The sequence below is a fragment of the Antedon bifida genome, chromosome 10 (assembly GCF_963402885.1).
Source record: "Antedon bifida chromosome 10, ecAntBifi1.1, whole genome shotgun sequence".
NCBI lineage: Eukaryota > Metazoa > Echinodermata > Crinoidea > Comatulida > Antedonidae > Antedon > Antedon bifida.
Window position 1 is genome coordinate 6,509,906 of NC_136235.1, and position 16,542 is coordinate 6,526,447.

Here is a 16,542-nt window from a genome sequence, read left to right on the forward strand (position 1 = left end):
CTGTGATGAAATGTAATAGGCCTGGTGTTATATTGATAAATACAGACATTCTAAACATACTTTAATATTGCCTTCAAGATTCACATGGATTATATGATTAAATAACAATTTAATGTACATTACAAAGCTAAAACCAAACCGAAGTACGGGACACACCCTCGTAGCTAGATGGGTCTCTCCTATCCCTTTTCATTCATTAATGTAAGTATAATATACAGTATATTTTTATTTACAATAATTTATTGTTGTATAATACAATATAATATAACTGTAGATCTATTTTCATAAAACTGTATACAAATATTGCACATACATTAACATTTATAATATATTACACCTTATGGATATCATTCTTGTGAAATAGTGTCACAATACTATTTTATACATAATTATTATTTTTAAAATTGATGGTATGTTTTTTTCTTATATGTTTTCAGTTATAAAGATGATAAATTGAGGCATAATTCCATTTATTTAGCTGTTTTAATACATTAGCTTTGTATATACATAGCAAACCAATAGAGAACACGTGATCTACATATGTATTTCCATTGCCATAGGTACTACAATGTTTTTGAAATTTGCCTCATTATATCTATTTAGTGTATATGGTCATTTATTTAAATCCATAGATTATTTGCTTCCACACATATATAAAATAAATGTGCATCATCTTCAACATTGTGGACATTTATTTATGTTTACAATTTTCCATATACATAACATATTTATAGTTTGAATAATCCTATGTAATTACTTAAAGTATAGTTGTTTGAGCTTGATTTCCTTTATTAATTTTACTTTACGTTCCTAGGTTAATCCAATCAATTGTAGTAGGCCTATTAAAGTATAATTGCCATTTTATATGATATTTTGGTTCTATACCTAATGAAACAGTTATACATTTGCTTACTTGATGTTTTACATCATTTCGTAACAGGCAGAACCTTGTCCTGTATTGTATTTTCATTTAATGTTAATAACGTCTTTCCATTCTTGTGGAATGGCTTGTAGTAAATTGTGAAATTCTGTTATCCAATTTGATTTTAAAATTAGAATTTCAAGTAACTCATTTGAATTAATCAATCTAAAACGTAATACTGTTTTTACTAATATTGTTTCATTTTATTGAATACTTTTTTATGTCACGTATTTCCAATAAAACAAATCTTCCTTGAACATTTTATAGCTCCATGGTCGGACTGTACGAAACTTGACCATAATAAAATCCCTGCTATAGTGACGCAATGAACTGTTCATTGTCCATGGGGGTTATTCAGCCCAGCGTGACAGGTATTAAAATGAGGCAACTCTTAGCCAAATCTATTCTTGTACCTAAAAGGCGTTGTCGGCGTCCCATACAAAATAAGCACACAGCCTTAGTTAGCCTATGCTATGCTAGAGGTTCTTGACTAGGCCTAGGCCTAGGCCTATAATATGTTTATCTAATACCACATTGTCAGTAAGTTTTATTTAGCCTAGGCCCAGGTTAGGATTGCTTATTTAACAAGACGGCAACGTTGGCCCATGGAGGTATAAAAATATTTTTATACCTCCATGGTTGGCCGGCCATGACATGATCACTTCTTTCAGCCGGTCTACTAAACTAGGCCTAGGCCTAGGCCTACTACTATATTAGTACTAGGCCTAGGCCTAGCCTAGTCGCCCCCCTCCCTGGCGTACCCTAGCCTACCTAGCTAGCTAGGCTAGCCTACCTAGCCTCCTAGCTACTGTAGTACTAGCTAGGGCCTAGAAGTAGTAGTACTAGCATAGGCCTAGGCCTTGTGTTGTAGTAGTACTAGGCCTAGGGTAGATGTACCAGACTTCGGCAGGTTACAGGGAAATTCGTTATTTACGTGTATTTTTTAAAAGCATCACAAAATATTTTTTGGTAGAGTTTTTAGTATTTATATAAGTAGTAAATACAGTGTAAATTATCAAATAAATATTTATAATTAACAAACAATAATAAAAAATGTGTTTTTTATTTATGTACCAAACCTCGGCATGTGTGTGCCAATCTTCGGCATACGCTGCCCAAGCAAGCCCTGGAATTACGCGCGAGCGATTGCGCAATCGATCGTCGATGAAATAGCAGGCCTAGCTAGGCTAGGCCTAGCCATGGCCAGATGTGAAATAAATGAGTCAAAAAACAGCAATATTAACTTTATTTTACCAACAATTATATTTTGAAAAAAAATTAATAAACAACATTGCAAACAATTTAATTTAATTAGTTATTTCCGTTAGGTGCCGAAGTCTGGCACATATCATTAATTATCAACCAAACATCTTAACACCCCTCATAAACCCTATATTTTTTCATTGGTTTGAAAATGGAATATTCTGGAATGTTGCTACACTACAGTAGGAGCCTATTTCAATCCCAGACGTGTCCCTCGTGTGTAATTTTTCATGCCCTGGAACTTTAAATGGAACAGTCACGTGTTAGCTCATTGGTCTATTTTGCTGAAATGTCACTTCCGGTTTTCAGGTTTCAGTTTTTATGGCTACTGGCAGACATGTTTCGCTGGTGTCTAGTAAACGATCGGTGGTTTATATTTACCACCTATAAATAAAGTATATTATACGTTAAGATAAACAAAAAATATTAATTATTTAAATAATTATAACTAATATAAATACAAACTGCCGAAGTTTGGGACATTGCCGAAGACTGGTACATCTACCCTAGGCCTAGTAGTAGTATTAGCTAGGCCTAGCCTAGGCCTCCTAGCTGGTTTTAAATGTAATAACTATATAGGCCTAGGCTAGTAGGCCCTAGGCCTAGGCCTAAATAAATAACTTTAAATAACATTGAACATGGCCCAGGTACGGGCCAGCCCATATGATGGGTACGAGCCAGCCCATGATGGGTACGAGCCAGCCCATGATGTTGGGTACGTACGTAGTGAGCCGAAATTGTGGGTACGAGTGTAATAAGCCAATATTTGGGTACGAGTTGTTGGAAGTATGAGTTGACATGGGTATTACGAGTTGACACAGATCCAGGGCTAGGCAGATGTAAGCCTAATTCAGGCTTGGCCTAGTCATGATTAATGAAGACAAGTTCTTGGAGAAGTTTGTAAAGGGTCATCGTTGAGTATCAAGATTGTAAAATTCATTTCCATGTAGGCCTAGTAAGTATTAAATTACTACAGTTCTTTTCTTTCCAGCTTATCTTGAAATATGGCTTCAATTGAAGAAAATCCAGTTGGTGTTTCTCACGATACAATTGAGACCAATCAACTATCAGATAAGCAAAGAGCTAAGATTGAGAGAAACAGACAGCGTGCATTGATGTTACGTAATGCTAGATTGAAAGCAAGACCATATCCAAAAGAAAAAGCTGAAAAAACGTAAATCACTATCACTACTAACTAGATCAATTCTTTTTCTTGTTTTTAAATCACTGTATTAATTTTATATTAATTATACATACATTGCATTTTAATAATTTGTTTGATACCAAATGAATATTCATAGTCTTTTTCAAAGTTGTCAAAAAAAACTTACCTCAGGCCACCATTTCAATTGTTCCATTTCAAGATAGTCATGGACTTATAGGTTTATTACACCTGTTCCAGCAAATCAAATCAATGTTTGTTTTCGGGATGCTCCATGCGGCTATGTGCCAATCAATATGCGCATATGCGCGTTTGGTTTGATTTCCCGGCGCTGAACAGGAACCATGCCGTAGAAGAACCTTAATTCAAGGTTTAGGCCAGTACTACTAGGTTAATCCTCTTTTAGGAATAGGGGCGTCCCTCAAATAGGGGTGTCCCTCAAATAGGGGTGTCCAAGAGAACTCGGATATTACAATCACATCCTTTAAAATATAGATATCCCTCAAACGTACAGTCTAAATTTTTGTTAAAATACATAACATTTTCAAATGTAGGCTTACACTTGTATTTAGCAATTACGCTATATGTTTTAAGAAATTGACATGTATTTTAAAATTTACACATGATATTTTAGCATGATAATTTTCTGCATATGGTGCCCCATAGGTTTCAGTTATTTTTGTCATCTTTACAAGATACTAATATATGATTATTTAATATCTGTTTGTTTACAGGATCAGTGCTGCTGTACCAGCAGGAGAGAAAAGTGTGGTACAAGGCAAACGTTTCATTGATACAGGGGCTGGATTTCTTTTGGAAGAAGATCTGGATGAAGAAACCGAAAAAGCCCCTATTAAAATTGTTCATGAACCAGGTAAAATGTTTAATAATAACTAGAATTTTGTGATATTTATAGTATTAGCTACTTAAAGCCCCCTTCCCTACGTTTTTTAGATCTAATTTAACATCACAAACTATATTTAATGTAAAAATAATACTATATGGTCCTATTGCGATAACTTTTTTCGTCTTTAAACTGTTAAAAATGTGAAAAATAAGTCGATTCTAATAATTATAGCGGCCCGCTATAAATCCCAAAATGCATTGCGCGCGGATTGATATTTTTGTTTTTCACCTGTAATTCGCCCACTTTTCGATCGATCGTGAGGCAAAAACAAATGGAAGACTCCTAACTTTTCAGCGAAAATACCAGGTTTTCCCCAACTTGTATCAACGGAGTCTGGCAAAAATAGAAAGACAATTAATGCAGCAACTATACAACGTCAGGCTAGGTATATAGCTAGCGTACGATGTTCGTACGTTACCGATGTTTACCAGCTAGGCCTACAAAACTAAGCCTAGCTAGGCTAGGCCTAAGACCGTCCACGAGAGGTCGATCGCCGCGAGCTACTTAGGTAGTGCATTGTTTCTCACTTTTTATCATAATTTACCATAAAACGTACATTTAAGACAAGGAATGACATGGTTTAATGTTTTTAAAGTGATATATATGTATTATTTTCCAAAAAATTTCCAAAATTGCAGAGAAGGGGTCTTTAAGCTTGGTTCACGATTGAAAACAATGTAAGAGTGTATGCTCAACGTAAGCGAGTTGACCAATCACAAAAAATAGTTTGGATTTTCCATCGAACGAACGATTTGGAAATAAAAGCTTTCAAAAAATGCTGCAGGCATTTAGTATTCAGCTGAATGTTTGTGATATATTGTCTATAAGAGCTAACTGAACTAAAGTCATGTTATTATTAAGTACAGTTTATCATATGGTCTGAGTCAATTTGTCATAAATAATAATAATATCCACTAGCACAATAACAACAAAAACAAAGATTTTCTTAATAAAACCTTTTTGATAACCATACAAATAAGTAGTACACAACACAAGAACGCAAGTAATTTGGCCATAAGTGATGGAAAATCCAAATTGTTGCTTGCGCATACACCCTTACACATTGTGTTTAATTAAGAAAATAAAAATGATCATTTCTTATGATTTTATAAATGTTACAGTATTTTGAAATGTTTTTTTTTTTTTTTTTTTCTCTTTTGTGGTTAACCACCACCTTTATTCATTTAATATTTCATACATATTTCGTTCACATTTCATTTTCATACATTAAATTTCCGTTTTCTACTTTTTTCGTTATTTTCTGATTTTTACTCTTTTAACCTTTATACATATAGTGTTTTGATTATATGCATACAAAAACCATAAAAATCTACACTTCATTTTGTACATGATATAATACTGTACATTTTAAAATACAAATATGGATGTCACTTATACGTTACAACATGCCTAGTGTATTCATTTCTTTTAAAATATATTTAAACTGAATCCAAGGATTCTGGCATACAGGTTTTTTAAGTTCAGTTTTAATTTTAATTATGTATATGACGTACACAGCTATTGAATACAATTGATTTTTTACTTGACATTTACTTCCTAACAGGAGTTCTTTGAACGAGCTACTGCTGTTATCTAGTTTTTTAAATATGTTGTCAATTTTTTTCCACAGTATTTGATTACGTCTACAATAATAAAACATATGTTTTTCGTCTTCAATGACTCCACAATTGTTACATATGTTATTATTTTTCAGTTTCCAGTTATACAGTTTTAGATTTGTAGGTACAATTCTATTTAGTAATTTGTAATTCAATTGGGCAAATTTCTTAATTTTTTCGTTTTTCACCTTTCTTTTCCAGACATCACACCACTTGATATCTTCATTAAATATGTTGTTCCATTTAAGTATGCTTTTCGGGGGAATAAAAACATTATTTACAAAGTTAGAATATACATCTTTTGTTGTCATCTTAATTATATTGTTGATATTGTATTCCAGATTCACATTCATATATTGGTTCATATTTGGCATATTATGTTTAATTATATTTAACCACTCTTTTGGAATAGCTCTAGTTAAGGAAACATATTCAGCTATCCAGTTTTTCTTAATACGTAGTTGTTTAATTATTTCTATAGGTTTCATTAGACGATTGAAAATAATTATATCTCCAATTTGATTAAAACCTGCATCTATCCAGTTCTTAAAGAATAGTGGTTTTTGAAATGAAATGTTTTTTTGTTTTTAATTTATATGTATTTTTGTTTTCTCATTGTTTTCAGTAATTATGTCTATTTAAACAAGGAAACAATTTTTCCATATTACAATATTAATACTATGTTATGGCTGGCCAAAAAATGTTTATAATATCACAGTATTTCTTTTATGGCTTTACCACATTGAAACACCGGTTCTCGTCAGATCAGCGAAGTTAAGCAACGATGGGCCTTGTTAGAGCTTGGATGGGAGACCATCTGGGAATATTGGGTGCTGTATATGGAGCTGGGGTCCCAATAGGCATTTGAAATCAGCACTGTTGACTCTTATGGCAACCCATGCATCTAGTATCTGCCTCAGATGTATTGGCCCATGCCTTTCCTCTGGTCAAGGTGTGCGAGTGTAGCCCTTGATCAACGATAGGACCACACAAGGTGCTTTAACAGTTCTGGCTTAGGTTTCATCCATCATTCCGGTGAAATAAAACTATTGACATTGTAGTTTGCGACAGACGACGGCCATAATCAAATTTCTTTAACCAAAATTTTCATTTGTGTTTTTTTGACAGCACCTGATTTAACGTCTGAACCTTATTCCTGTAAAGACTGTCAACAAGGCTTTCGTGATTCTTACCTTGTAAAACATTTTGATCAACATATTTGTGATGATTGCAGGTTTGTTGGTAGTTTTAGTTTAAGTACTGTAAAACCTTGAGAAGCCCATGTCGAAAAGAAGCCCCTCTGTGGTTTGCAAATGTAATTTTTAAAAGTTTGTTTCAAAATTAAGCCCCATGGGTTTTTTTCAAGGTAGCGTGATGACTTCTTTTCTAGAATAGAATGTATTTGAATGTTGAAAAAATAGAATGATCTTGTTTTCATACGTTATCAACATTATTAATGACCTTACAACCCTTAATTTAAAGGGTTGTAATATTTCTTAATTGCTTACCAAATGAAATTTTATTGTATCTTCTATTTGTCTGCTTCCGTGGAAAATATGTAAACTTGGCAGAGAAATGTCTCTTATTTTAGTAGCAATTCACAAAATGTACAGCTTTTATTTTCCCCACACTCTTTTATTTCATTTCATTCAAATCATACACATAAGATGGAGTTAATGTGCAGTGAAAGGGTTAAAGACACACCTCCGAAACCCAACTAAGTGTCCGTTTAATAGGGTTTCCCCTGAATATGGGTTACTTGCAGTATTAAACATATATTGTCTCTTTTTCGTTTACCAGAAAAGTTCCCCCTTAATAGAGGTTTTCCCTGAATATACCCAAATGACCTAACTCCTTTGTAGTACCAATATTTATTGTCAGTTCAAACAACCTTAGACTTTACTAATTTGTCTCCCTACAGAAATAAAGATGATCGTCATGAACTGATTACAAAGACAGATGCAAGGAACCACTACCTATTAAAGGATGCAGACTTAGATAAACGGGAACCAATACTAAAGTATATTCTTAGGAAAAATCCTCACAATTCCAAATGGGGTGACATGAAATTATATCTAAAAGAACAGGTGAATTTTTTTATTATACATTTAGACAAATTGCCAAGGATAACCATAAGCGAATTCATTCACTATCCTTCTGGAAATCCTGTTCACAAGACAAACATTCACAAGATGCTCTACATAAACAAAGTCTTATTTCAATAGTAGATAGTAATAGTAGAGAGGCCTATTTAAGCATTAGATACACTGATTATGTTTAAATAACATGGCATAAAACTAAATTTAAATAATGAGTGGAATGACATGATTCAACCCTTCAATCTTTAATGGAGCATTATATTTTCTCGAACATACAATAACTATAAAAAGTATACAATTGAGCATTGATAAATAATTGCCTATATATTGGTATTACAAAGAAAGTGAAAAACTATGTAGATATATATTGTTGAAATGTCCTACATAATAAGCTGTTCTTAAAGGCCAATTTACACAGACGAGCGGTAACGGTAAGCGGGAAAACTGCGTAGCTTGTCCCATGTAGACTCTGTATCTATTCTCAGCGGAAACCGTCCGTCTGCTCAGCGTTTCGTGTAAATGGTCATAATGAATAACATAGATTCTATATTGTTATTACTGTTACCGCTAGTCTGTGTAAATTGGCCTTAATTCTAATGCATTAACACCTACTATCTATTTGCTGTAGTAAAAGATAGAATTGTCTAATGAAGTAATACATCTTTTGTGTATTACACAGGTAGAAGAAAAGGCGTTATCAATATGGGAAAGTCTTGAGGCCATTGAAGAGGAAAAGCAGAAACGAGTAGACAATCAAGAGAAGGCAAAACGAAAGAAATTTAACAAAAAAATACAAGGTACTTTGTGGGCTTGTTTTTTAGTGTTTTTTTTCACTGCTCCTTCAACATCCAAACATATTATGTATATAATATTAATTGTTTTATGCCATTCATTTTATATAACTTGGATGTACTTAGAAAGGACAAATGGTGGGTATCCAAAAGTTAAGCATGAAATATACAAAAAGTACTTTCAGGTATACAGATGTTTCTTAGGTTGGAAGGCATTAAAATAAGCTTTATGCTGAGTGGAAGGCCTTAAGATAAGCTTTAGGCTGAGTGGAAGGCCTTAAGATAAGCTTTAGGCTGAGTGGAAGGCCTTAAGATCAGCTTTAGGCTGGGTGGAAGGCCTTAAAATAAGCTTAAGGCTGAGTGGAAGGCCTTAAGATAAGCTTTATGCTGGGTGGAAGGCCTTAAGATAAGCTTAAGGCTGAGTGGAAGGCCTTAAGATAAGCTTTATGCTGGGTGGAAGGCCTTAAGATAAGCTTTAGGCTGAGTGGAAGGCCTTAAGATCAGCTTTAGGCTGGGTTGAAGGCCTTAAAATAAGCTTAAGGCTGAGTGGAAGGCCTTAAGATAAGCTTTATGCTGGGTGGAAGGCCTTAAGATAAGCTTTAGGCTGAGTGGAAGGCATTAAGATAAGCTTTAGGCTGAGTGGAAGGCATTAAGATAAGCTTTATGCTGGGTGGAAGGCATTAAGATAAGCTTTAGGCTGAGTGGAAGGCCTTAAGATAAGCTTTAGGCTGAGTGGAAGGCCTTAAGATAAGCTTTAGGCTGAGTGGAAGGCATTAAGATAAGCTTTAGGCTGAGTGGAAGGCCTTAAAATAAGCTTTAGGCTGAGTGGAAGGCATTAAGATAAGCTTTAGGCTGGGTGGAAGGCCTTAAGATAAGCTTTAGGCTGGGCGGAAGGCCTTAAGATAAGCTTTAGGTTGGGTGGAAGGCCTTAAGATAAGCTTTAGGTTGGGTGGAAGGCATTAAGATAAGCTTTAGGCTGGGCGGAAGGCCTTAAGATAAGCTTTAGGCTGAGTGGAAGGCCTTAAGATAAGCTTTATGCTGGGTGGAAGGCCTTAAGATAAGCTTTAGGCTGGGCGGAAGGCCTTGATATAAGATTTAGGCTGAGCAAAAGGCCTTAAAATAAGCTTTAGGTTGGGTGGAAGGCATTAAGATAAGCTTTAGGCTGGGTGGAAGGCCTTAAGATAAGCTTTAGGCTGGGCGGAAGGCCTTGATATAAGATTTAGGCTGAGCAAAAGGCCTTAAAATAAGCTTTAGGTTGGGTGGAAGGCATTAAGATAAGCTTTAGGCTGAGTGGAAGGCATTAAAATAAGCTTTATGCTGGGTGGAAGGCCTTAAAATAAGCTTAAGGCTGAGTGGAAGGCCTTAAGATAAGCTTTATGCTGGGTGGAAGGCCTTAAGATAAGCTTTAGGCTGAGTGGAAGGCCTTAAGATCAGCTTTAGGCTGGGTTGAAGGCCTTAAAATAAGCTTAAGGCTGAGTGGAAGGCCTTAAGATAAGCTTTATGCTGGGTGGAAGGCCTTAAGATAAGCTTTAGGCTGAGTGGAAGGCATTAAGATAAGCTTTAGGCTGAGTGGAAGGCATTAAGATAAGCTTTAGGCTGAGTGGAAGGCATTAAGATAAGCTTTAGGCTGGGTGGAAGGCCTTAAGATAAGCTTTAGGCTGGGCGGAAGGCCTTAAGATAAGCTTTAGGTTGGGTGGAAGGCCTTAAGATAAGCTTTAGGTTGGGTGGAAGGCATTAAGATAAGCTTTAGGCTGGGCGGAAGGCCTTAAGATAAGCTTTAGGCTGAGTGGAAGGCCTTAAGATAAGCTTTATGCTGGGTGGAAGGCCTTAAGATAAGCTTTAGGCTGGGCGGAAGGCCTTGATATAAGATTTAGGCTGAGCAAAAGGCCTTAAAATAAGCTTTAGGTTGGGTGGAAGGCATTAAGATAAGCTTTAGGCTGAGCAGAAGGCCTTAAAATAAGCTTAAGGCTGGGTGGAAGGCCTTAAGATAAGCTTTAGGCTAGCTGGAAGGCATTAAGATAAGCCTTAGACTGAATGAAAGGCCTTAAGATAAGCTTTAGGCTAGGTTGAAGGCATTAAGATAAGCTTTATGCTGAGTGGAAGGCCTTAAGATAAGCTTTAGGCTGGGTGGAAGGCCTTAAGATTTAGGCTGGGTGGAAGGCCTTAAGATAAGCTTTAGGGTGGGTGAAAGGCCTAATATAAGCTTTAGGCTGAATGGAAGGACTTAAGATAAGCTGTAGGCTGGGTGGAAGGCATTAAGATAAGCTTTAGGCTGAGCAGAAGGCCTTAAAATAAGCTTAAGGCTGGATGGAAGGCCTTAAGATAAGCTCTAGGCTAGCTGGAAGGCATTAAGATAAGCTTTAGACTGAGTGAAAGGCCTTAAGATAAGCTTTAGGCTAGGTTGAAGGCATTAAGATAAGCTTTATGCTGAGTGGAAGGCCTTAAGATAAGCTTTAGCCTGGGTGGAAGGCCTTAAGATTTAGGCTGGGTGGAAGGCCTTAAGATAAGCTTTAGGGTGGGTGAAAGGCCTAATATAAGCTTTAGGCTGAATGGAAGGACTTAAGATAAGCTGTAGGCTGGGTGGAAGGCATTAAGATAAGCTTTAGGCTGAGCAGAAGGCCTTAAAATAAGCTTAAGGCTGGATGGAAGGCCTTAAGATAAGCTCTAGGCTAGCTGGAAGGCATTAAGATAAGCTTTAGACTGAGTGAAAGGCCTTAAGATAAGCTTTAGGTTAGGTTGAAGGCATTAAGATAAGCTTTATGCTGAGTGGAAGGCCTTAAAATAAGCTTTATGCTGGGTGGAAGGCCTTAAAATAAGCTTTATGCTGGGTGGAAGGCCTTAAAATAAGCTTTATGCTGAGTGGAAGGCCTTAAGATAAGCTTTATGCTGAGTGGAAAGCCTTAAGATAAGCTTTAGGCTGGGTGGAAGGCCTTAAGATAAGCTTTAGGGTGGGTGAAAGGCCTAATATAAGCTTTATGCTGAGTGGAAAACATTAAGATAAGCTTTAGTCTAGGTTGAAGGCATTAAGATAAGCTTTAGGCTGAGTGGAAGGCCTTAAGATAAGCTTTAGTCTAGGTTGAAGGCATTAAGATAAGCTTTAGGCTAGGTGGAAGGCCTTAAAATAAACTTTAGGCTGGGCTGCAGGCCTAAAGATAAGCTTTAGGCTGAGCGGAAGGCCTAAAGATAAGCTTTAGGCTTAGTTGAAGACATTAAGATATACTTATGCTGGGTTGAAGGACTTAAGATAAACTTTAGGCTGGGTGGAAGGCCTTAAAATAAGCATTTGGCTGAGCTGAAGGCCTCAAGGTAAGATTTAGGCTGGGTGGAAAAGTTAGGCAACTCTGCCAACCTCTGCTCACCAAATTTACATCCATAAAAAAACTTTTGTCTTTATAGCTCTTAGAAAGGAAGTTCGAACTAGCCTTTGGACTAGAGATTTGTCAGAGCATCACCATAGTTACGGAGAGGAAGTTTGTATAGATGAGGAGAATGACATGTACAGCAAGGAATGCGAGTGCGGTCATAAACTTACATATGAAAAGATATGAAATATTTATAGGCTTATTTCAGTAAATAATAAATTAAATTATGTTGGAATAAATATGTTATTAAAAATTGAAAATGATAAAACACCCCATATGGCCATACTGCGTCGAAACATCGCTTCTCGTCAGATCACCAATAGCATTGGGCAAAGTTGCGTTCTGGATGGGAGACTGTCTGGGAATAGTGATGGGTGCTGTATATACCGGAGAGTGATGGTGCAATGATAATATCGGGCTAGCATAGTGATAGGCATGGGTTCTAGCCTATATATACCATACTGATTGCATCTTTAGGCAATATGCTTTACTCTCATTGCCTGTGATGTAAAGCTGTTGTGCATATTGTGCACTTTAAAGAACTTGGTACACTATTAAAAAATATTGTCTCCTGTTCTGATCTTGTAGGCGCTGCACTGCTGGCTGCTGTGGGTCCGCAGAGTGCGTAATCCAAATTTAAGCTTGAGGACCAGAATGAATACATTTAGTTATGGTTAGGCTCATTGTGTGAACTTGCTATTGTTTCTGGCTTTCACACCAGTCCCACCCTATTCTACCTATATTCCCAGTTTCCTGGACTTTCTGCATTCTCACTCCTGAGAAAATCAAAGCATATTGATCGAAACGTCGAGTAAATTAACAGTTCTTTTCAGAACTAATATATGTGGTGTACCGCAAACTTTATATCTACGTTTGATTTCGCCATGCAAACCTTACACAATATTGTTATATTTATTGTTAAGGTTGATTGTACAGTATAATGATATTATATTGTACAATACATAGATAGGGCACGATGATTGGTCAACAGCCTATGTGTGAATATATTTTGTAAAAATTAAATACATATTTTTAATTTTCCACAAAAATGTACATCGGTAAAAGAGGCATTATTATAAAAATATTGTTGTTGCTTAGCAGAGCTCAGACCTTACATTATAAGTTACTGTGTACCCTAATAAAAACAAAATCAATAATGATCAATTTTAAATATACCGTTGGTTTATATTGACCAGAAAAATATATTTTTGTGATATTTATTTCAATTGGAAGCTATTTTTAGTTTCACAGTCCGTTGCACATGATATTGAATGTTTCTATGGTTTACTACTGAGGAACCTGTACAGTATCCTTATTTGGGTGTAAACTTGTTACTGTCATGATACAAGGAACCTGGCAAAGAGGTGTGTAATGTCACTCTTCCTGGTACTAATATAGTATGTTGAAGTGTATACCCTTACTAGGGTGTCTTTTGAATGGGTAACCAAAGGAGGTTTTTTCGATTTCGAAGTCCATCTGCCATTAACAAAACAAATATTTGAAAATAGTGTGCTTATGCTGAGTACCATCTTGATGTGCCACTGGAGTTTTACTATAAAAGAAATATATTTAATACTTCAAGTCAATGAACTCAACCGAAAAAAATTACTTGAACGGGCCATTCCATGTTTTTGTACCTTGAGTGTTTGTCTCTGTGTTTAAGTATTTAAACGTACCTAGTGATCATATTACTTGGCAGTGGTATGCTAAGTCCGATCCAAATCCATCGTATATTATTGTCAGATCACTGTTAATTCCTAGTGCGTGCAGCCATATCGGTAAACAATCGTTTGTATTTTATTTTGCATTGTATTTTGGATTTGTAAATGTGTTTGTGTTTACCACCTACTAAAAAATAAACAAATAAACAGTGATAAAATTATAAAACTGTTTTGTAACATTGGTTTGGCATATTGACCTTTTATAATCCTTATAGAGGTATCGACCTCGTATAGTTATAGGTAAATAAAAGATTTTATCTCCCTGGCTTTTATGCCTACATTTTTATATTAACCAGATTTTCAATAGTAATGGGGGACGGTATTAGGTGTTTTGAATCGTTCAGCTTATCAAGGCAGTGGAATTTGCAATCCACGTTTTGAAACTGTTGTAATTTATGTGCACATATTTCGTAAATAAAAGCTTTTGTGTTTGGTTCATATATTACGGTAACTCCTCTCGATTTTACGTTGTTCGGGGTGGGGAGGGAGGGGGGGGGGGGTGGCATGGCCGCCAACAATTTATGACGGGGTTAAGAGAAAGAAGTAAAACGTATTGTCATGTTAAAAAATTGAATTTAATAAATTGCATAATTAAAGATGTGAAAAAATACGTTGTCTATTTGAATATGCCATTTTTAATTGACCAAAAATTAGATCGAAAAAAAAAAATGTTTTGCCTAAAAAACTAACTTTTTCCTGAAAAAATAGTCAACTTTGCTGCCAGCCAATGGGTTTTTGGTTTAGGCTTAATTTAACCATTTATTTTGTCATTTTTTAAGTGAAAACATTTTTTTTTTCTTTTTTCTTTTTTTTAAAATTTTATTTCAACCACATCCAATAGCGAAAAATCGCCAATTACAGGACGCCTAGTATTTCAGCGAAGTGATATCCTTTATTAAAACTACAAAATACCCTATTGAAAGTCTGATCTTATAAATTGTTATTTTTCACACAATACAATAAATCTTTTACACAAATGTTATGTTTATACATCGTAGCATGGCTGAATGAAACTACCGCCGCTTGAACAGACGCCATACGACATTCTTCATACAATGGTTCACTGCTTTTAACGTTCAACAACATTACGTTATGACGAATCCCGTATTCATGTAGGAAAAAATGTAATCTATTTGGCATTGAAATTAATAATTGGTTAGGTTCTTAAGATTCGTTGACCTTGGGTAATAATCCTATTCTACAATTGTGTCGAATCCCATCAGACAAAAGTATAATTCGTGGAAATATGTCGCATAATGTTTTATTGACATTTCAATAAACGTATTCTTTACAGATATTTTAGTTTTTATGTCCGTTTTTATAATTTTTGATTATTATTACCCCATGTTTGAATGAATGATACCGAACCGAATGCAAGTATTTAACTGAAAGCTTGTTATAGACACGTCTCTTTTATTTATTTTTTCCTTTTTAATTTTTTTTCTCTGTATAAAATATGAATAAATAATAAGTATTTAACTGAAATCGATATCACAACGATCTGATTGCACCAATTCCGCACTTTGTGATTGTTATGTTCGTCGTCAAAAGATTTGTTTTTGTAATTCAAATAGGTAAACCAATAATACGTTTTTTGTATTCAAATAAGTAAACCAGCACTTTACCATGCCATGAGGACAGGATAGACCCGCTCAGCACTTTGTGATTGTTATGTTCGTCGTCAAAATATTTATCAGCGATATTATACGATTTCACTACTTGCGTTTACACTACATTACATTTTGGTAATTTTTGTAGGCCTATTTAATTTGAATTTAAAAACACAGTTTTCTCTCGAATCTGAACCTATCGATTTGGAGCTATCAAGTACATAGGGACTCATTACCATGCTAAAACTATGGAGATATACAAAAATGTGTATAAGTTAGTTTCTTTTTAGAAACACTTGGTACCGTTGTGACGATATAGAGGGCGCATTCCAATTTGCATACTAATAAAACAAAAGTTTATAGCTTTTAAAAGTGCGCTTGTATCTCGTTCCGCTGATAATACTTTGTAACCTTATGTTGTCAAACTGTAAATTTTATAGTAAAAAATATGTATGTAAGTTAGTATACACAATTTAATTTAATCATGATCATAAGTATTGTTTTTGTAATTCAAATAAGTAAACCAATATATTTTATAATCGCATTAAGTGTTTCCTCGTTATTTGCTTAATTTAAACCTAATTGATCATAAGGAATGCACGGTATGGGACAATGTTAAAATAACCTACTGCCTTTACTGCATTTTGTTTACACTTAAACATGTTTATGCAATTAGTTGAAACAATTTATCCTATAAACTACTAAATTCTGCGGCCTATATTTCCTGAGCATTGCTCTCGCTTGATATTGTGATCAGGGCATCATCGTTTTACCTATAATGTAGGCCTACTGTACTTTGTGCATTTCTTTAAGAAGAACAATATCTATCTTAATTAGTGCCACATTTTATTGCAAATACCGGGTGCAGTTAAATTACAATTTCCTTTTACTATACCCTAACTAATTTTTATTTAGCACTACCAGACTTCCTTTAAATAAATTTATTAACGATTGTTTTAATTCAATGCATAACAATTAAATTCAATTAGCCACAATGTGTGGATTAAAAGTGAAATTATAGATGTATTTAGTCCAGCATTAGTAGACTTCAATATAACACGTTTTAGACTTAATTGTTTTGATTAA

General features: G+C 35.0%; 1 protein-coding gene across 3 annotated transcripts; it reads left to right on the top strand.

Moving 5' to 3' along the window:
- The first annotated feature begins 1,350 nt into the window (after positions 1 to 1,350).
- Positions 1,351 to 14,266, top strand: LOC144853977 (DNA repair protein complementing XP-A cells-like). Of its 3 annotated transcripts, none has more exons than XM_078711857.1 (7): positions 1,351 to 1,462; positions 3,177 to 3,359; positions 4,082 to 4,221; positions 7,002 to 7,107; positions 7,795 to 7,960; positions 8,652 to 8,769; positions 12,160 to 14,266. In XM_078711857.1, the coding sequence occupies exons 2-7, from the start codon at positions 3,190 to 3,192 to the stop codon at positions 12,309 to 12,311; spliced, it is 852 nt and encodes a 283-aa protein (XP_078567983.1). In that variant the 5' UTR covers positions 1,351 to 1,462; positions 3,177 to 3,189; the 3' UTR covers positions 12,312 to 14,266. The 3 variants fall into 3 exon arrangements, with proteins under 3 accessions (XP_078567983.1, XP_078567984.1, XP_078567985.1); XM_078711858.1 differs by lacking the exon at positions 1,351 to 1,462 and adding an exon at positions 2,091 to 2,680; XM_078711859.1 differs by lacking the exon at positions 1,351 to 1,462 and adding an exon at positions 2,091 to 2,580.
- The last annotated feature ends 2,276 nt before the right edge of the window (positions 14,267 to 16,542 follow it).

Coding starts and splice junctions, on each gene's coding strand:
- LOC144853977 (XM_078711857.1), top strand. CDS start 3,190: ATGGCTTCAATTGAAGAAAATCCAGTTGGTGTTTCTCACGATACAATT. Junction 4,222..7,001: donor TAAAATTGTTCATGAACCAG/GTAAAATGTTTA, acceptor TTTTTTTGACAG/CACCTGATTTAACGTCTGAA. Junction 7,108..7,794: donor CATATTTGTGATGATTGCAG/GTTTGTTGGTAG, acceptor GTCTCCCTACAG/AAATAAAGATGATCGTCATG.